The sequence below is a fragment of the Muscardinus avellanarius genome (genome assembly GCF_963383645.1).
Source record: "Muscardinus avellanarius genome assembly, chromosome: 1".
In the NCBI taxonomy this organism is placed as follows: Eukaryota; Metazoa; Chordata; class Mammalia; order Rodentia; family Gliridae; genus Muscardinus; species Muscardinus avellanarius.
The window spans coordinates 225,635,253-225,656,540 of NC_137786.1; the positions used below are offsets into that span (position 1 = coordinate 225,635,253).

The 21,288-nt window shown below is 50.9% G+C and overlaps 1 protein-coding gene across 1 annotated transcript in view; it reads left to right on the forward strand.

Annotated features, from left to right (window-relative positions):
• Positions 1–4,552: 4,552 nt before the first annotated feature.
• Positions 4,553–21,288, forward strand: part of DTX4 (deltex E3 ubiquitin ligase 4) — a gene marked incomplete at both ends in the record, with an annotated part of 39,663 nt that continues 22,927 nt past the window's right edge. Inside the window, 2 exons of the mRNA XM_080719782.1 lie at positions 4,553–4,763; positions 16,213–16,939. Of these exons, the coding sequence (XP_080575908.1) occupies positions 4,553–4,763; positions 16,213–16,939 (938 nt within the window). The remainder of the gene's footprint in view (positions 4,764–16,212; positions 16,940–21,288) is intronic.

A 21,288-nucleotide genomic window follows, 5' to 3' on the forward strand; every position in this document is an offset into this window, starting at 1 on the left:
TGTGAGAGTTAGGGAGAAAAGAGGAGCAAACAAGACAACCTAAAGGAGGAGAAATGAGGGGGGAAGAGGAAAATCTCTAAAGCTCACAATGTACTTAAACATATCGAAGTCAATCACTAAGCCAAGCAAGGGAGGGAGGGACGGGGAGGGAATGGGGTGGGATTTGGGTAGGGGTTAAATCAGCGATGAGTACATGTTTGTACACACAAGTTTTTTACCCCAATAAATTGTATGAATATAATGCACCAATAAAAAAAATTTAAAAAAAGAACCTTGCTGGAGATATCACATACCTGATTTCAAATTATACTAGGTATAGAAGTATAAAGAGCATAAAATTAGACACAGAGACTAATGGAATAGAAAAGAAAGAGAAACATTCATACACTTACAGCCAGTTGATTCTTTCTAACCAGAAATATAAACAATAATTGATTTGCCATTATTTTGCAATAAATTTTGAACCTTCAAACATGATAGACACCTCACACATTATCTAGTAGACCTTAAAATTCAAAGAGACAGCCTTGGATTAATGCCATACCAGTTCCGAAGGACAAAAGAAATAGACAAAAATGTACAATATTTAATATTATAAGAAAAAATTTAAAGCACTAGAAATAGAGCTGATACTTTAAAAATATCCCTTTTACTGCTTCCTTTACAACCACACAAATAATAAACCTCATTTAAATCATATAAACCAGAAGATTAAAAGAAAATGTTCCCCATAATTTAACTATGCAGACAGCCAAGAATAATAACATGGAGGTGTATGTCCTCCTGGTCACTTTTTACATGCACAAATTAGATTATACTCCTCTTTAATTTTCCTATTTTCCTTGTTATTGTGAATCATGTCATAATATGCTCCTACGATGTCCTTTTAATGATGGAATTGTAATTTACTTTAAGTCCTCTCTTTGGACTTTAAATTTCCCCTAGGCTTTCCTATCTTTGAAGTTTTGGCATACTCTCGTAATTATTTCTTTGGGGTATAATTCTAAATGCACAAATACTGGGCTGAATAATATATAATAATTCAAGTCTTCAATATATAATTTTAAAAAGAAACTTCATCTTGATTTACCAATTTATTCTTCCATTAGAAGTGAAAGCACCTATTTCTCCTCCATGAACAACTTAAAAAGGCAACCTTTGATCCTGAAGTAGTAGATATAGATTATTGTATGGTAGTTGTTTAGAATAGTGTAGGATTTATTAAGAGGTGCCAGTTGATTTTTTACAAAGGTGCCCAGACTATACACTGGAAACAGACAGCCTTTTCAATAAATGGTGTTGAGAAAACAGCATATTCACATTTAGAAGAACGAATTTAGACCTCTTTCTAGCACCTTGCCCGAAAGTCAGTTCAAATGAACCCAAGACCTAGAAACCAGACCCAAAACTTTGCAATTACTAGAAGAAAATATTGGATCAACTCTCCAATATACAGACACTAGGAGAAACTTATTCCTCAGTAAGACCCACCGAGCTCAAGAAATAAAACCGAGGATCAATAAATGGGATGGCGTCAAATTAAAAAGCTTCTTCGCATCAAAGGAAATTCAATCAAGAGTCTTAAGGGGAAGCCTACAGAGTGGGAACAAATCTTTGCCACCTATTCCTCTGATAAAGGACTAATATCTATAATATGTAGAGAACTTAAAATATTTGACACAAAAAACAATAAAAATGGGCAATTGAACTGAGTAGAGATTTCTCAACAAAATTACAAATGGATATATATATATATATATATATATATCCATTGACATATGGATATATATCTTACACACACACACACACACACACACACACACACACACACACACGCACACGTGAGAAAATGCCCATCACGCTTGGCATGCGAATGGGCAAGCCCATAGATGGCTGCAGCCCCAGCCATCCTCCTAGTCACGGGAGTTGGTGCTGTGTGCTGCAGGCACTAACTGACCAAAGAAGTGTTCCCCAGACCACACATTCATGTGCAAAATAAATGCTTGTTTCTGTTTTTGGACACTCATGCCAGGGCGGTTTATTACATAGCATTTAAACCGGAAAAACGTGACTGTGTTTAGGAACATTCAACCAGAAAAGAAAAAAAAAAAAAAAGCCCTCTCCAGTAAAACTCGGTGTTAAGTGAAGACGGCATTTTTTTTTTGAAGTATCATCAAATCATATCTTTGAACAGTCCCAAGACTGGCTGCATTCCAGCTCGTCTCAATTAGTGAGGTTTTATTATAGCTACCATATGTCCAAATTACAAATTGGGCATGTCATTTGGTTAAAGATTCTTAGGCCACTTGTGGGTATAGAAGGCAATTAGGGAGACACAGTTGGGAGACTAAAATGGAATGTCTTTGATTTTTTAGGGGTGTGTGGCATGAACATGTGAAATCAGGCTTTTCTTGGAAGATCTAAGAAATGTATATACATATATAATTATCATTGACATCTAATTATAAGTTATTTCCAAATAGGTTGTTATGAGCTATAAATATGTGTCATTTACAACCACAATTGATTACTAAAGTCCACTCTAAGCATATTTCCTCTTGCAAATTAATCAGGCATATGCAAACACTCTCCTGTCTTTGGGCATCTTATTTCTGCTTACAGTCAACATGGCAGGTACAAAACACCAGAAACAAAGCTTGGACATCGAGAGCTATGAGTCGACTTCTTTCTGTTTCGCATTCATCTTTTCAGCCAGTACAAAATTTGTTAATATATAACTCCCTTTTCTGTCTTAAACTGATCTCACTCCAGATTTCGTTGGTCAAATATCACTTTCTTTAAATTACAAAAAGATCGTATGGTTTCATGAAAAAATAATTATTTAAAAAAGATTCAAGCCGGGCGTGGTGGCGCACGCTTGTAATCCCCGCGCTTGGGAGGCTGAGACAGGAGGATCGCAGTTCGAAGCCAGCCTCATCTGGCTTAAGAGACCCTGTTTCCAAATAAAATATAAAATAGGTCTGGGAGTGTATCCCGGAGGTAGAAGGCCCCTGGGTTCCATCCCCAGTGCCACCAAAAAAAAAAAAAAAAAAAAAAAAGATTCATAATATCACTCTCTAAAAAATCATTTACTTTTATTTATTTTGGATCTTGACAGAATGAATTTATTGGTTAGTCTTGCGGCCTCCGCGAAACAAAATTTGTGTTTCTCAGACAAGATTAATGTGTAATCGTGACTTCAATCTTTGCTCTAGGCGGGACTCCGGCATTAACTCTTTTTAAAATTTTTTTATTGGCGCATTATATTCATACATCATATTGGGGTAAAAAACTTGTGTGTACATACATGCATGTAAAAAACTGTGTGTACATAACTCTTGATGACCCAAATTACCAAGATTGGCTTGACCTGGTGTCTCACAACTTGGGTCGTTGAAATACTGCAGCATCGAACCAACTTAGCAGGTGTCTTCTTGACTCCAGCAGTGTCGAGATGGGCCAAGGGAAAAGAAAACCCACGTTTGCTCTCTATATAGACGATGGACATCCACGGTTCTGCAAATCATTACCTCCCTCTGAACCCAGTCTCAGCGGAGGTTGGAGTCCCATGAGTAACAAGTGCGTGCTCAGCGTCCTGCACCTGAAGCTTGGAGCCAGCAGGGGGCGCGGGAGCTCCAGGGCGCGCGCCCGGGCCGCCAGGGGGCGTGGCGTCTGCATCCTTGACGGACAGCTAAGGATGCGGGCGCGGATGAGGTAATACCCGACCTAAGGAGGAGGGCGTGGGGATGCGCGCGCGTTTGTGTGCAAGTGCGAGTGTGTGAGTGCGTGCGCGAGTCGGAGACTGCGTGCCTCTGAGCTCGGGCTGCGGACATTGATCATGCTGCGTTAAAAAAAAAAGAGAGAGAGAGAGAGAGAAAAAAAAAATTCTAGGAATTTTTTAGCGTGCAAAGGCGGCCGCGCCATGGCGGTGCGCTCTCGGGCATCCAGGCACTGGGGAACCCCTCGCGGGCGCGGGCTCGCCGTGGCGCCCCGCTTGGGAGGGGCTGTCCGCGCTGCCAGCCGCTGAGCCGAGCCGCAGGGAGGGGGAGCTCTCGGCGCGGCGGCCCCAGGGAAGCGAGAGAGGGAGGGAGGGAGGGAGGGAGGGGGGAGAGCCGCGGGCGCTCCGTGCGGCGGGATCCCACCCCGGCGTCTGCGGAGCCCGAGGCGCAACTGGTGCGAGGGCTCCGTCCTCGGCCGGCGCTCGGCCCCGGCTCGCGCGCCCGCGGGGTGGCTTTGCAAAGCGGGGGGCTGCTTGCGGAGCGCCGGACATTTGCATGAAGCCTCTGGACCCCGCGGAGCAGCGGCAGCAGCGGCGGACCCCGGCGGCGGCGGCGCGCGGTCCCAGCCAGGCGGCCCGGGTCTCCGGGCCCCGGTGGATGCGCGGCTGGGGCGGCGCCCATGGGCCGGAGCTGAGGCTGCCCGGGGCTGCGGGGCGCGGGGCCGGGGGCGCGGTCGAGGCCCGGAGGCGGCGGCGCAGGAGGAGGCGGAGGAGGCCGGGCGCGCCGGGTCCCCGCGGCGGGCAGCGCAGCGCCGCCGCAGCCCCGGGCTCGCCATGCTCCTGGCCTCGGCCGTGGTGGTCTGGGAATGGCTGAACGAGCACGGCCGCTGGCGTCCCTACAGCCCGGCGGTGAGCCACCACATCGAGGCGGTGGTCCGCGCCGGCCCCCGCGCCGGGGGCAGCGTGGTGCTGGGCCAGGTGGACAGCCGGCTGGCGCCCTACATCATCGACCTGCAGTCCATGAACCAGTTCCGCCAGGACACGGGTGAGCCGCACACGCCCCTCGTCGGCCCGAGCACCCCCGCTGCGCAAGCCCACCGCGGCCGGCCCACACCTCCGCGGGCCCGCGTCACCCAGAGGTGTCGGTGGGACCTTGGTCCTGTGAGGGTCCCGCCATCACCAAATAAACGTCCGTGCAAGTAGTGATGAGAGCGCTGGTTGTGCAAAATCGGCTTCTGCCAAGCTCTTAGATACCTCCCCTGCACGCCCCCTTTTCAGCCCTTGGTGGTCCTTCTATTTAGAAATTCTCCGGCCGCCTTAACGGCAATCCCAACCCCGCGCCCCAGCTCCCCAGCTCTCCTCTAGAGGCTCATTCCTTGGCCGACCCTACCTTGTCTCGGGCACCCTTGGGCCTGCCATATGTATCCCCCCTACACCGACTTTACTGCCTCTGCCCTCCTTGTGGGATGGGGTGCCAACCCTCAGGGCCCAAGGTATAGGCACCAGGGATCCCGTGGAGGTTGTAGCTGCAGGACAGTATGGAAGGGTGAGGGCCCCCTGGGAGGAGAGAATGGAGTCCGGGGATTCCAGGGGATGGGTGGTCTGGGATACTGGGGTATTCCTCAGGGTCTCTGCTCCTGCACTCCAAACGCTGAAACCAGGGGCCAGAGCAGATGGAGAGAGGAGGGGGAGGAATGGGGCTGTGGAATGCCTGGCAGGGAAACCGCTCCCTTTGTCCCTGGAGGAGGAGGCGGATTCCTAAGAAGAAACTGTCCCTGGGCTGCTTCCTGAAATCCTAGCCCACGAAGGACACACTGGCCTCCCAGAGTCCTTAAGTAGCTTTCCGTGGAAAATTAAGTTGCCCTTCAGGCCACCACCACCCTGCTTCCCAGCTGATCAGCCTTTTCCAGATCAGAGTCAGGAAGGGAGACAGGGGGTGGAGGTTGGGTTGGGGATGGGGGGGGGGTCACTGGAGCTAGAGGATGAAGGCGTGGCTTTATCTCTTCACTGGGTCCAGTGTGGCTATAATTGGCCCAGACACATCTCCGTGTGCCTCCCCAGTCATCTCCTCAGTGATGGGGGGAGGGCATCTCTGGAATTCTGGCTGGGCTTTCCCAAGAGTGTAAGCAAGGAGCCCGGAGAAGCAGGTGTGGAGAGGGAGTAGGGATGACTAGGAGGGCCTCCTCCGAGAACAGCTGCTTGAGCTGGATACCGCGGCTTCCTTGGAAAGCCCCACATCCTGTGTGCTAATTAGGATTGTCATGGGAAAGGGGCAGCTTTCCTCCCGCATGTCCTCATCTTTCGTCATCACTCCCAACAACCTCTCTGCCAAGGACTCCACAGCAGACACTGGCCGACTGAGGACAGCTTTCTGGGGAAAGGATTCCAGAAGTTTTAGCATCTGTGGGGCTGAATCTTTGGTTCAAAAGGGAGATGGAGCTGAAAAGAGGGACTGAAAAGGAGAGGGAATAGAAGGGATGTAGGGAGACAGAGAAATAGGATTAACTGTGGCTAGAGGGAGGAAGGGAGTGTGATTGTGCACCTTGGGGGGAGGGTGTGGAGGTGAGGACCCAGCTGCAGATGAGGAGAGAGAGGAGCTGAGCCATGGGGTGCTGGGTGTATTACAGTCCTGCTCAAAATTTAGAAAGCAGATCTTGTTAGTGCTTCTATTTCAGACTAGATCTTTGCAACATATGGAGAACCTCCCTGGTCACATACAGGTCCCAGCCTCTCTCTTCTATTTGGGAAGAACCGAGGTCTAATTTCTTTGGAGGTACCTAGGTTGGGCACGGTACCTACCAAGGGTTATGACCTACGGGACACTTCTGACAGGAATGAAGTTGTGTAGAAACCTTGACTGACCACAGAAGCTGCTTTCTCTAGGGTCCGGTCACTCTTCCCTGAGGACAGGTAGAACACTGCTTGGTGGTTGGCAGTGTAGGCAGAGGCTGGGGCCCTTGAATTCCTGATCTGAGACAGAGAACTAGCCCTGGATCTTTTTCTTCTTCATTTGGCGTATCGTAATCATACATCATCCTGAGATCCACCAGAGTGATGCATTCGCCTTGGTTTCCCTTCCCACGCCGCCCTCCCCCTTCCCCCCTTCTCCTGCGAGACAGTGAGGTCCATAGTGGTGCATTCATATGCTCGCATATTGTTATCTGGTCTGTTTTTTTCCCCAAGCCTCCTTTTCCCCTCTCCTAATCCCCTCGGACAGCTGAACCGGTCTCTTCGTTTTCATGAGGTTTCACATATGAGAGAAAAACGTGTGGCCCTTGGTTTCTGAGTCTGGCTGATCGCACTTAGCATGCTATGCTCTAGTTTCATGTCTGGGTCATTTTAAAGACTGTGTCCGGGTGCATTTTGCAGACTGCTTTGGTTTCGTCATCCCTATGGCCAGAGGGCCCGCTCTCTCTCCTTGGTGCCGGAGGGACCCTGTGCTGGGTGCTAAAGGCCCTGGGCTGGATTCCCAGGGATGCGGAGTCTACCCGGGAGCTTGTCATAGTTAGAATAGGATCTCTGGGTCTCTGAGCCCCCTCCTCCCTCTTCTCCATCAACACACATAGATCCTGTCAATGTGGCTCATTGAGTCGACCATGATGGGCTAGGAACTTTAAGCCACCACCAGCTCCCAGGCAACCTCAGCCAAGCCCTGGCAATGTTTAATGAAATTACCCACCGTCCTCAAGCCCCAGTTTAAAGCTGGGAACCAGAAACATCCCTCTGAACAAAAGAGCTGGAAGTTCCCTGCCTAGAGGCAATTCCTCTCTTGCTTTTTCTCCTCCTCCTCCTTCTCTCTCTCTCTCTTTGGTTGCCTTATGCTATCTAGGGACATTTTCTGATGTGAGAACTTTGTCTTTTTAGGGGATGCCTGCCTGGCTGCTCAGAGTCTCCATCTTTCCACTCTGCTAGGCTCTGGACCTCATCCAGCCGTCTCCTGGGAGATGGCTGGGAGGTTGCAGACACCCATCTGCCTGCCTCTGTTTGCCCTGGGCCCTGCTTCCCCCATACCTCCTGGGGTTCCAGCTCATTTGCATGCTAAACTGGTCTCTTGAGGCCTTTGGGGCTGGGGTAGCTGTAAGAAGGGAAGAGGTGGTGGGAACTTGTCTGGGGATACTTCAGAAAGCCTTAGAGGAGTCTTCTCCACCCAGTACTTTGACCAGTTTGCCCTTTCTGTCTTGTAGGGCAGTGATTGGAGAGCTTTGCCTGCCCTAACACACCTGATGGCGGTCATCTCCAGGGCCCTACCAGGGGTGGGCAAACCCAGGCTAGGACACAGAGAGCCCTCGGGCTGTTCTAAACCCATCACTTACTGCATGGGCATGAGCAGGTCCACTCTAGATTGAACAGCAGCTTTGAGATCCATCTATCCATCCTCCCTGTCTTTCTTTTCTTTTCTTTTCTTTTCTTTTCTTTTCTTTTCTTTTCTTTTCTTTTCTTTTTCTTCTCTTCTCTTTCCTTTCTTTTCCTTTTCTTTTCTTTTCTTCTCTTCTTCTCTCCCTTCCTATTTTTCCTTTTCACAGGCAAATTGGCAGGCAAACGGGTTTGGTTCCTGCACTGGCTACAATGCTAATGGGATGTAGCATGGTACCAGGGGAAATTCTTTCTAGCTCAGAGTTTTCTCTGCAAGTGTGGTCTGCTTTATGTCTTTAATGTGGCAAGATGGGTCAGATGGAGGGAGTGGGTCTGACTACAGGATTTGACAGCTGAGTTTTCAACATCCTCTTCTTACCTAGTGTGAGCACAAGAGGGAAGGAGAGGGACGTCACCAAGCCCACCCGGTAGTCACAGGTGGAGCTAGTCACGTGTCCCCATCGTGCCAAGCACACACCTAGACGACCTCTTTTCATTTCACAGTAATCCCATGGAGATTGTGACTCCCATCTTATAGGAAAGGAAAACAAGTTGTAATAGCTTAACTTTCTCAAGGGTCTAGTCAAGGACAGACCCAAGGTTCTGAATCCCTTGCCCCACGCCACGTTCCTTCATTCTGTGAATAGTTACAAATCGACTGCTTTGTACAGGGGCCAAGAACAAAGATCCGGCAAATCAAGACTACTCAAGACTTGATCTTCACAAAACCTTCTGTCTAGGGTGAGGTCATGCTGATAGGAGGTTCTGAGAGCGCATGGTCTACCAGCAGCAAACACTTGCACGCATGTGGGTGATGTGCCCTGGAGACCAGGTCATTCCCGAAAGCATCTTCTCCTGCATCCCAGAAGCCAAAGCTCTTGAGTGCTGCAGCATGCAGGTGTCTGCGTGGCTGGGAGAAGCTGATTTTCTTCTCTTTAATTCTTTGTGAACATCCTCTACCTCTCTCCTATTAGAGGTCTTTTACTCGGCTGACAAGTAAAAAGAACTCAGACTGTCTATCTAGTTCATGACCCTGATTCTAGAAGATCTCAGGATGAGCACATTCTAAACAGAGTAGACCATGAAAATAAAGGCGAAGTCCCGTCCTGTGCCTTGTTCCAGATCTTTGATTTCAAGGCTGTTTACTGTCCCTGACTACCCCTAGGGCCGACCTAAGGAACCTAACTTTCTTTTGAGAAACCAACTCTTCTTCTTGGCAACCCCTTTGCCTACAAATGGTGCAACTGTTTTGCTACTTTCCTTTGGTCAAAACCTCAAGATTCTTTGACTCATTCCGTAATTCAGAGCCTTGTGGTATGCCTAATACATTCAGCAGCAAAAAAACACATGGCCCGACAGCTGGAACTTTAATGTGCACGATGAAAACTCAGATGCGCAGGGCCAGGTGCTGGAGATGCTGACCCTTTGATCTCTGGGTCACTGGCTCCCTCCCACCTCTGGCGATGATGAAGTCCTGATCCAGGAACCTCACTGGAAAGCATTCAGCTACGTGTGGCCAAGCACTCCCCATTTCCTCTCTGTGGGGTCTCTCTAGCTGCAACCTCTCAGTCATCTCCTCACCTGGAACTGATTAGCAGCGCATTCCTGCTTTCTTTCTTTTTTTTTTTTTTTTCAGTACTGGGTATGGATTCCAGGGGCATTCTACCTCTGAGCTTCACCTTCTAGCCCTACTTTTTATACTTTATTTTGAAGCAGTTGCAACTGGCCTCACTGAGTAGCTGAGCAAACAGTGATCCTCCTGTCTCCGCCTCCTAAGTACTGGGATTACAAGCATGCGCCATTATGCCCGGCTAGCCCTGTTCTTGTTGCTTCTGTTTAGCAGAGGTCACTGGCTCCTCATTGCCGACTGAAAAAACCCATCTCAGCCTGATGTTCCACAGTTTCTATTGCTGGGCTCCAACATACCTGTCAGGATCATCTTCTTCTATGCCTAGCATTTTCCCAGAATGATTTCCCTCCCCACAATGCTTCATAAGGTCCCTTCTACTGAGATTTCTTCCCTTGCCATCTTTGCCCATTGGAATTCTCCTGTCATTCACATCCCATGCAGGTGTGACACTAAGGATAGTACCCGGGGACATTAGACCGCTGAGCTACACCCCCGGCCCTATTTTATTTTTTTATCTTTAAACACAGTCTCACTAAGTTGTTGATGCTGAGGGCCTTGTTAAGCTGCTGAGGCTGGCCTTGAAACTATGATTCTCCTGCCTCAGTCTCCCAAGTCCTGGGATTATAGGCATGCGCCACCAGGTGCAGCTAAGACCTGTATCATCTGTCATCCATTTCTTCCAGTGTTTTACCAAACCATCATGCCTTCATCAGTTCAGCCAATGTTTATTGAACTCCTAGGACGTGACAAGTATGTGGGACAGAGCTCGGAGCAAACACATTGATGTCCGCTCTCATGGGTTTGGGGCTCTAGAAGGAAGCCGAAATGCATCCAACTAGCCACACAAATAAATGTATACTTGCACCTCGAGATAAGCATATCAAAAAGTAGGAACAGGAATTTGATCAGGTTCAGCCCAGTCAGACTTCCTGGGGGCGGGGCAGGGGGGGATAAGCTTTGATCTGAGGGGTGAGCAGTAAAGGAGATGCCAGAGTCTTTGGGGGAAGAACCAGCATTGTGAAGAGGCCCCGATCTGGGAAGCATAACAGGAGGAAGCCTAAGCCGGCCTGGGCAATGGAGAACGGGGCAGAGTAGGAGGGAGGGAGGGAGGGGCTGCAGGGGTTTGGGGGAGAGGGGATTTTGGTCCCTCTTTAAGGGGAAATTATGGCAGGGATTTAAGCAGGGAGGGCATGTGAATAGAGTCCCCGCCAATATGCATTTTGCTGGCATCCTTTTAGGGGCACATTTGGCATCAGAAACAGCCACTGGATACCGGTCTCCTACCCCTGTTTTGGACCATCTCCTACTTGAGAACGCTTGAATCTTTGCCTTCTCCATAGCACGACTGGGTGCTCGGCAGCGCAATCAGTGATTCCACTCAGGGTCGCCCGGGTCCTCAGTCAGTCAGGGCACAGTTGGCGGAGACCTTGGAAGGGCCGTGGGTGCACTAGGTACTGGAGTGCAGAGAGCGGCCCGGCTGAGACACCGGTGAATGCCTGCCCAGCGGTCCAGTCGTGGTCTGCTCATCAGACTTCCTGCAGGTGGGGCCTGGCCTGGGAGACCATCTCAAGAAATGGGTGGTGAGCAAAGGAATCTCAATAAATAAATCAGAACGCAAGAGGGCATTTCAGCAGAAGGGAGCTGATAAATTTTGAGGGAGTAAATGAGCACCAAAGAGACCCCTGTTTGATAGAAGGAGAGGAAAGTACAGGCATAGAGGAAGATAAACAGGGACAGACAGGTAAATGAAAGAGTCATGTCAGTAGCCTCCAGAAGTTCTCAGGCATCTCCAGGACTGATAATTCTATTGTCAAAAACAGAAAAGAAAAGAAGCCAGGCGTGGTGGCACGTGCCGGTAATTCCGTTATGTGAGAGGCTGAGAAAGGAGGATTACAGGTTTGAGACCAGCCTCGGCCACTTAGCAAGACCCTTCTCAAAATTAAAAAAAAATAAAAATAAAAAGGACAAGGAGTGTAGCTTGTAGGTAGAAAGCCCCTGGGTTCAGTCCCCAGTATAAAAAACAAAGTGGAGCCAAAAGTTCTGTTAAGCATAATTGTGAGAATTGGTCAAATGTCCTGTCCCTGCTATCCTGGAGAGAAGATAAAAATAGCTCCATTTAAGCTCTCTAAATTTAGCCAGGATTGTTAGCACTCACCTGTGGCCTCAGGGACTCAGGAGGCCAAGGCAGGAGTAGCTAAAGTTTGAGGCCAACCCGGGCAACTTAGCGAGCTACTGTCTCAAAGTAGAATAAATAGATAAGCCGGGCGTGGTGGCGCACGCTTGTAATCCCCGCACTTGGGAGGCGGAGACAGGAGGATCGCGCAGGTTTGATGTCAGCCGCGCTGCCTTAAAAGACCCTGTTTCCAAATAAAATGTATAAAATAGGTCTGGGAGTGTAGCCCGGAAGTAGAAGGGCTTCCAGGAACCCCAGTACCACCAAAATAAATAAATAAATAAATAAATAAATAAATAAATAAATAAATAAAAAGGGCTGTGGGTGTAACTCCTTAGTACAGCACCCCAGGGTTCCATCCCCAGCAACAAAAGAAAGAAAAACAAAGCACCTCTGTGAACTAAATTTCCCCATCTGTGAAAGTTTTGTAGGCATCTGTGAGGGGCCTTCTAGGTAATGAAGACTGTGCAGATATGAGCTATATAGAAACTATTGTACACACACACACACACACACACACACACACACACACTGCACCCCCCACGGCTTCTCCATCTTACACACATTGCCACAGTAATCACTCTTTTATTGAGTCCTGGCCATGTGGCAGGTGTCGTTTTGAAGCCTTACATCCATCCATTTCTTCATTTAATACTCAAATCCACCTGTTGACACAGCTACCCGGGTTGCAAGCTGATAAGGAAACTGAGGCTTCGTGGCACAGCCGGGAGGGGCGGCACCTCCCCTGTTCCACCCCAGCCTGTTTCCCAGCAAGCTGGCTACTAGGAAGGAAATGGAGGCTAAAGGGAACCACAGCTCCCTGCCCCCCACCCTGGAACCCCAGCCCCCCAGCAGAGGCCCTGGTGCTGAATAGGGGATTGTTCTGCTTCCCTCTGGTGCCTTTGAATGTTGATGTTTTGGGTCATTAAGGGGCTTGGGGATGGGGTGGGGGGCGGGTTATGACCCTGCCAAGGCCTGAATAACCATTGTTCCTTTTCTTCCCCCCTTGAATGGGATCCTGTCCAGGGCCTTGGTGTGTCCCCCTGGGGTTGCAGGAGGGGGTGGGTCAGAGGCCGGCGGAGGGGAGCCTTTTCCCACCACCGTGATGGATAGCCTAAGCTGACAGATGCAGAGATCCCAGCATCTGGCCCTCCCCAGCCTCCTGGCCCTGCCCCTAAGGAGCCGGGCCTCTTGAGGCTTGGTCCATACCCTGAAATGAGCCCATGAGACCAGATGGGTCTGCATTCGGGTTTGGGGTGGGACGTGCCAAAAAGAGCCATAGTTCCTTTCTAATTGGATGGCTTCACTTCTGCGACACCATTACCCTGGCATCAACCCTGGCTTCTCTCTGCCCCACGGTGAGATTATCCAAACCAAGAGACTCCTGTCTTGAGGAGGGCTGGGTTTCTTTTGGAACAAAGACCTGAGATAGTTACAAAATGATCCTGGTGACCATGGAGAAGGTTACTGTTCTTGAGATAAAATTTCATATTGGGGACTAAGTAGGAGTTCTCCCAAGCTGATCCCCTCCTCACAGTAACATACTTTTTTTTTGGTCTTCATTTATTTAATTTTTTTGGTGGTACTGGGGGTGAAACCCAGGGGCCTTCTACCTCCGTGCTACACTCCCAGACCTATTTTATTTTATGTTTTATTTGGAAACAGGGCCTCGCTAAGTTGCTGAAAGCCTCACTAAGTAGCTGAGGCTGGCCTCGAACCTACATGATCCTCTTGTCTCAGCCTCCCAAGCCCGGGGATTACAAGTGTGCGCCACCACGCCTGGCTTTTTTTTTTTTTTTTTTTTTTTTTGGTGTGTGTATGTCTTTTAAACTGCATCAAAAAAGAGGCATCCATGGCCGCTGCCTCTGTGAAGCCCTCCTGGATAGAAGCAGAGTTGTCCCTGTTTTCTCTAGAGTTCCACAGCTCTGTATTCGTTCCTTTAGCCCTGATGCAGGGGCATTTAGAGAAGAAATATGGTATTTATGAGGCCCTACTGTGTGTTCTCCTATCAAGTTTTACATGCCTTTGTGCAGATCAGATCGTTGAGTATGGAAGTGAAATTCAGTACCTGGCATGTGTAAAATATGTTTGTTGAATGAATATATGAGTTACTTTTAACTTTTACAAAAAGCCTGAGAAGGAGTTATCCTGTTTCTCAGGGGAGAAGAGCTGGTTGAGGGATTCTAAATTAGCAAGTGAATTAATTGGCTTGTTTCTGCAGTGCTGGGGATGGAAGCCAGGGCCTAGCACCTGCTAGGCAAGCCGCTACCTCTGAGCCACACCTCGGCCCTAAGTGGATTAATTTGGCTGAAAACCAAGATGCCCTGACTCCAAGCCAGGAGGCGCCTTTTCCTCTGTCGTGGGCTACTGTCTGTATCTTCCATGTTTCTCCATCTGCTTTCGCCCTGGTTTGGTTGTAGACTCCTTTTAAAGACAGGAATAATGCCCAGCTTGGTGGTGCGTGGTTGTAAGGTTGCACTTGGGAGGCTGAGACAGGAAGGCCACAGGTTCGAGGCCACCAGCTTCAGTGACTAGGGAGGCCCTGCTTTGTAATGCCAGCGTTTAGGACACTGAGACAGGAGGATGGCTGTTTGCAAACAGCCTCAGCTACTTAGTGAGGTCCTTTGCAACTCAGTGAGACTCTATTTCAAAATAATGAAAAATTAAGGCTGGGGGTATAGTTCCGAGGTAGAATGCCCCTGGGTTTCATCCCCAGTACCACAAAAGAAGAAGAAGAAGGAGGAGGAGGAGGAGGAGGAGGAGGAGGAGGAGGAGGAGGAGGAGGAGGTGGTGGTGAAACGGGGGTTTCTTCTGAGCCCCCCAGGATGAAAAGGGGGGTTTCCTGAAAAACCTGGAGTTTCTTGAGAAGAAATTCAGCATCTTCGTACAGGGTTCTTGTCTTTGGTGAGCAAAGAATGACACCCGCAGACCTCAGGAAGGGGAGTAAAAGGTTTATTGGAAGCAGCAGGGAATGGGGAAAGGTGGCTGAACACCCCCAAAGGGGCTGGAACTCTGTGGTCCAGCAGCTGCCTTCAGGACAATACTTGAGAGTAGCCCAAGCCGAATTGCCTTCAGTGGCAGGCTGCTTTCTTCCAGGGTCCATGCAATCTGCCAGAAGGGAATAGAGAAAAGTGGCAGAACACCACTCGGGCTGTCGGGTCTTCTGGTGTCCAGTAGTTGCCTTTAGGTCACTATACCCGAGTGTCGCCCAAGCCAAGTGCCGTCAGTTGCAAACTACTTTCTCCCAGAGTCCACACGATCTGCCAGAAAGAAGGTGCAGGTCACCCTTAGGGTCAGCCTTGATGTCCAGCAGAGGCCTTCAGGTCACTACCCGAGAGCAGCCCAGGCCACGTGCCCTCAGTTGCACTCTGCCTTCTCTCAGAGCTAACACGACCTGCGAAAGAGAGAACAGCTCCCCAAAAGGGGAGGGGGTCCCGAGAGGGAAAAGCCCCCATTTGCGGTCCGACTAAGGCAAAGGCCTGATCATTTTCGACCTCTTTTGGTTAGGGTGACTTTGGGAATTCTGGGAAGCAGCTCTTAGGATTTGCATAGGGTATTTGCAAGTCCTTGAAGAATCTCCTTTCAGACTTGCTGGTGAGGGGCTCCTGGGCTTGTTGATTAGTAAACAGATGGCTTTGTGAAGCTCTGGTCCTTTTTATCTCTAAGCATTTGGAATTTCAGGTATCCCTCGCCCCTCAGGAAACTCAGGAAATTAACTTTTTCTACGGAGGCCTCTTCCCTATCTGCCTATTTCTTTTCTATCTCCTCAGTGGTAGTCTGGGGGTTTAGCTCAATGATAAAATGCTCCTGGATTCAATCCCCAGTACTTTGCCCCCCCCCACACACACACAGAGGTAGGAATAAGTCTTATTCAAAGCCGATACTGCAGCATAGTGCTGAGCACACAGTAGGGCTTCATTGATGTTTATCTCTCTTTTTTTTTAATGGTACTGGGGATTAAACCCAGAGACATTCTACCCCTGAGCCACACCCCAGTCCAATTTTATTTTTTTTTATTTTCCTATTTTATTTTCTTATTTGTTTTTGTGGTACGGTGGATTGAACACAGCGGTTGGCATTTCACCTCTAGCCCTGTTCTTTAGTTTTTATTTAATTCTACCTCTGAGCTACACCCCCAGCCTTATTTTTAAATGTTTATTCTGAAACAGGGTCTTGCTGAAGCTGGCCTCAAACCTGCAATCCTCCTGTCTCAGCCTCCCAAGTACCGGCACTGCAGGTGTGGGCCCACTGACGCTTGCTGTTCAGTTTACACAATTTGGTGCAATTCCTCACTGCAGACCCTGACCTGTCTGTCTCCCCTCTGACCCTCTCCCGCAGGCACCCTCCGTCCAGTTCGCCGCAACTACTACGACCCGTCCTCGGCGCCGGGGCAGGGCGTGCTTTGGGAGTGGGAGAACGACAACGGTTCGTGGACGCCCTACGACATGGAGGTGGGCATCGCCATCCAGCGCGCCTATGAGAAGCAGTACCCCTGGGTCGATCTCACGTCCATCGGCTTCAGCTATGTCATCGACTTCAGCACCATGGGCCAGATCAACCGGCAGACCCAGCGCCAGCGCCGCGTGCGCCGCCGCCTGGACCTCATTTACCCCATGGTCACCGGCACCCTGCCCAAGGCTCAGTCCTGGCCGGTCCCCCCCGGGCCGGCCACGTCGCCCCCGGCGCCGCCCTGCTCCTGTCCACAGTGCGTGCTGGTGATGAGCGTGAAGGCGGCCGTGGTCCAGGGGGGCTCCGGGCCCCTGCAGCCCTCGGCCACCCGCAAGAACCTGCCACCTTCCGGAGTGGCCAAGCTGCCCCCGCCACCAGGCCCTGGGGCCAAGCCACTGGACAGCACGGCCACCCTTCGAGGAGCAGCGAGGACCGCCCCATCGCAGGCCGTCCGGCGCCAGGTGTCGGGGATGCAGGCTGGGGCCGCGGGAGGCTCGCCCACCGGCGCCAGCCCCGCAGGCACCAACAAGACCGCAAGGGTGGCCCTGGCTACCTTGAACCCCAGTAACCTGCAGCGCCTGGCCATCGCCCAGTCCCGGGTGCTGATCGCCTCGGGGTAGGTGCTTCTGGGGTTTCCTGAGAATGCGGTAGCTGACCTCCAGGGTCAGAGAGCAAGAGGGGTGCCACGATGTAAGCCCCCGGTTTCTCCTGCTGGACCCCTTGGCGGCCAGCATGTAGGGGGAACAGAGGTGTGGGTTGGGCTCCAGCAGATCTGGAGTCTAGGTAAGACTTTGCTCTGATTGATTGATTGATTGATTGATTGATTTTGTGCTACTGGGTGTTCTACCAGGGAATTCTACCTCTGGGCTATACTCCCTAGCCCTACTTTGTTTTCTTTCTTTCTTTTCCTTTTCCTTTTCCTTTTCTTTTTTTTTTTTTTTTTTTTTTGGTACTAGGAATGGAACCCAGGGCCATTCGACCTCCGAGCAACACCCCCAGCCCTACTTTTTATTCTTTATTTTGAAACAGGGCCTTACTGGGTTGCAAAGGGCCTCACTAGCTGAGGCTGGCTGCGAACCACTATCCTCCTGTCTCAGCCTCCTGAATGCTGGGATTACAAGAGTGCACCGCCACGCCCGGCATCCTATTTTGTTTTAAAACAGGGTCTCACTAAGTTCCGCAGGAGGACCTCACCGTTGCCGAGGCGGGCTGACTGAGAACCTGAGATCCTTCTGCCTCATCTTCCCAAGTACTGGGAGCATGGGCCTGTGCCGCCGCACCCAGCTGACTTGGCTTCTATTTATCAAGATGCCCAGCATCATAGAGGCCTAACGGGCATGTGTAAATACTGTGCCATGTTAGCACTGAGGCTGAAAGAAGAGTCTATTTACCAGGTCACAAAGAGCAGCTGCGCTTGAGCCCCCACTGCGTTCCCATGTGGGGGCTTTATCACCTCAGTTGATCCTTAGGACAACCCTACAAAGTAGGCTTTCCTCTCCCATTTCACAGATGAAGAAGGCCAAGGCTTGCATGGCTAATCACAGGTAGAGACTAAGGTTCAAACTTTAGGAAGCCTGAGGCCAGAGCCCAGATTCTGACTCTAGTGCTACTTTCCCCACCCAGCACCTACCGCAGTGTTGGCATCAGGTAGGTGTCACATGAGGATTAGCTTCTTCCCATGCGTTGTCTCAACTTTTCCGGGGACGAGATGATGATCTAGTGGGTTCCCTTAGTACTTTTCACCTCTTATGCTCTCCTTCATTTTACTGACCACAAAATGGGAGTGACCCAAGCCTGTGTGCGGACACTGCAGCCCTTGCTGGCCAGCTTCTGCTTTCAGCCTCCCACACCCACCCAATCCTTCCCCAAAGGGCCCTGGCCCCGACCGCGGATCCTGTGTCCCAGGCAGCTGGAATGGTTTTAGTATTGGGTTGGGCACCTGAGTCTGAAAATCCAGACTGTCCTGCAGAGAGGGGCGTGCCATGGACGCTCAGCTGGATCTCTGTAGAAGCTGGTCCCAAGGAGAGCACACTTTAGAGAGGTCCAGGGGCCAGGCCGAGGTTTAGAGACCCAGCCTCTGCTCTCGCCTCTACAGCACTTGGGTTAGGCCACAGAATCTTGGGGAAAATGCTAGTCAGCTGCGTGGGAGACTCATGACTTTCTTCTGAGCTGTAAGGGCTTTGGAGAGGGAACTGGGCACCTGAACCTCACTGCTGTTCACTTTCTCCACAGTACCCTGTAGCAGCATCCTGGGGTCCTCTAGGAATCCCAGAGTGGTCGTTGGCATGCAGGGAAGGCTCGCAGGCTGGCCAAGAGCCCAGCCTCCCAAACCTGACCGCCTGGGTGTGAACCCAAGTTCCCTGGTGTGCCCCTAGGGGCGAGGTTTGCATCCTCTGTTTTCAGTGTTCCTGCCTGGAAATGGGACAGTGTGCACCTTCCTTCCAGGGTTGTCATGAGGATTCAATGAGACATTCAGTGTCCAGACTGAGCACAATGCTGGACCCAAGGTAGAGTTCAATCGATATTAGCTGCTGATATCATCATCACCATGATTATTATTACTAACAGGTATCTACTGAATCTGTATCATGGTCCTTGCTGATGTCAAGGCTGAGCAGGTCTAGCAAGCCATCTCAACTTTGGCCCCTTTGACCAATGCCAAGTGCCATCACCGAGGAAGAACCCTCCAGACAGCCTTGAGTCCAGATGTGGGTGTTGGCAGCGATTTCTCTCTCCGCTCGCATCCCATCCGGTCCCTCTGCCTGCCAGTAGCATCCAGGCTGGAGAATGGACTGGATATGTGGACAGTGAGGTTTCAAAAGGGTGATAGAAGTGTTTTCTATCTTTCTTTCTCTCTCTTTTTTTCTCTGCTCTATTTTTCCTGACAAGGGAGGTCCCCACCAGCCCTCTCTGTCTTCCAGCACATCCCTGCTCACCTCTTCCTACCCCTCCCACCCTGGGCCGTCCTCACTTCCTGAATATTTCATGGCCTGTTGGTTCCCTTTGCCCTGTCTTGCCATCAACCTTCTGTTGTGGTTCGAACCCCCCCCCCCCTCTTCAAGCAACTTTCTCACGGAAAAAAAGGAAGCCAGGGAGGCAGGAGGGAGGAGTGGGATGAGGAGAGGGATGGGGAGGGGGGGGGCGACAAAAGATCTTGTGAATTATTCAGGGACATAAGCAGAAGTTTCTAAAGGGTGGGGAGGGGGTCGCCCCTCAGCCCCCCTCCAGAGTCCAGGCTTCTCCATCCCCAGCTAGGCCACGTTGCCATGGAGACAAGACCATTGTCCTGCCTGAGCTGAGGACTGGGGTGGGGGGGCTGGCATGGAGCTCAGAAATACACTGCCTTTCACTGTGGTGTCTGTGGAGACATTCTCCCTCCCTGGGCCCCCCGTGCTACCTTGCCAGCAGCCATTCCCTTTTCTTAGTTTTCTATTTTATCAATGGATCCTCCATAACTGGGAACAGTCCCACGGCATGAGGGGAGGGGCATCTTCTGATTGGCTGACAGGTGGCTGGGTGGGAGTTGCTTGTGAGATCTAGAAGGTGGACTTAGGCAGGCATACAGGGTGGAAGACATGGGCTGTTCTCCAAGGTTTTCATTGTAATCAGGAACCCTGGGGGTACGTGATCAGGAACCCTGGGGGTGCGTGATCAGGTGCTGCCAGCTGAGTGACCCTCAGGCCTGCCTAGGACTCAACTCTGCACCATTATGCCCCATACACTGGGACCCTGGAATCAGAGAAGCCTGGACCTTTAATGGTCTTTAGATGGTTCAGAAATTTAAGTGTACAAAGTCACCCAGATTTGCAGAAGGCCCAGCTGTTTACTGAGTATCTGACCTAGGTCCTAAATCCTCTGGGGGACCTCAGGCAGGGCCAGATATTTCAGGTGCCTTGTTTACAGCTGGGGTAACTCAGATGCAGTCAGAGAAGTGGAGAGAGGCCAGGTGGCCCTCCCAGAGACCAGCAGCAAGTCCTGGCTGGGCTGGATCAAGATGTAGAGGCGCAGGGCTCCTTCCTTCACCCCCTCCTGGGTTCCCAAACAGACACCCCCACTACTGCCCAGCACCTGGTGACCAGCTCTCCCTCCACGCTGGCCTTCCCCGGCACATGAGGACCCACTGGCTCCTCTCCCATCTGTTGCCCCCCCCCCCCCCCAGTGTCCTTGGCCTCTTCCCTGCAGGCCTCCCCTCCCTCCCTCCCTCTCCTTCCACCCTGCCCCCATGGGCTGCTCTGGGGCCTAGAGTATTTCCTGGTTGGCCAGATTGGGTGTGGAAACCTGCCAGTCCAGTTTGTGGGAACAAAGGTGGCTTTTGTCATCCAGATCACAGCTTCTTATCAGCAAGAGTGGGGCCCTGGGGACCCCAGGAGGGAGGCAGGTGCCAGGTTGGGCAGAACGTGCTGCCCCCTGGCGGGGAGCCTCGGAACAGGCCGCCGAGGCCCCAGGGGCTTGAGAGGGCCAGGGCTGGGGTGGGGGGGGTCGCCACCTTCTTCCATACTGGGGTGTGAAATCGTCAAGAAGGCACCTTCTAAACCTAGACCCTGGCTGATTTACAGCTAAAGAAATGGAAGTTCAGGAAAGTTAAATGGGGTCGTGAGGAGTGAGGAGCTCCTACCCAGTTTCCTGGAGTGTGTATCCACCGGGGGCTCCGCTGGCCCTTGGGCGGGCAGGCTGTAGAACCCAGAGTCAAGTCCATCCCTCCTTTTTTGGCCGGGCGGCCCTTGTTTTCGATTCAGCTTCTCCCTCCCCACATCCCGGTTTGATTATCCAGGGCGCAATCTGGGAAGAAAAGTAGCCTTTGGTGGCTGACAGACACAAATATTCTCACACTTTTTTTTCTCCCAATATTGTTGATCGTGTTTTTGACCCTGGCAGGCTCCGAGTAGCGGAAGAAGCCTCCATCCCATCCCAGCTTTCTCCCCAGCTCCCTGCAGTGGCGGGTTTCTTTGTTGTAGTCTGCTGCTC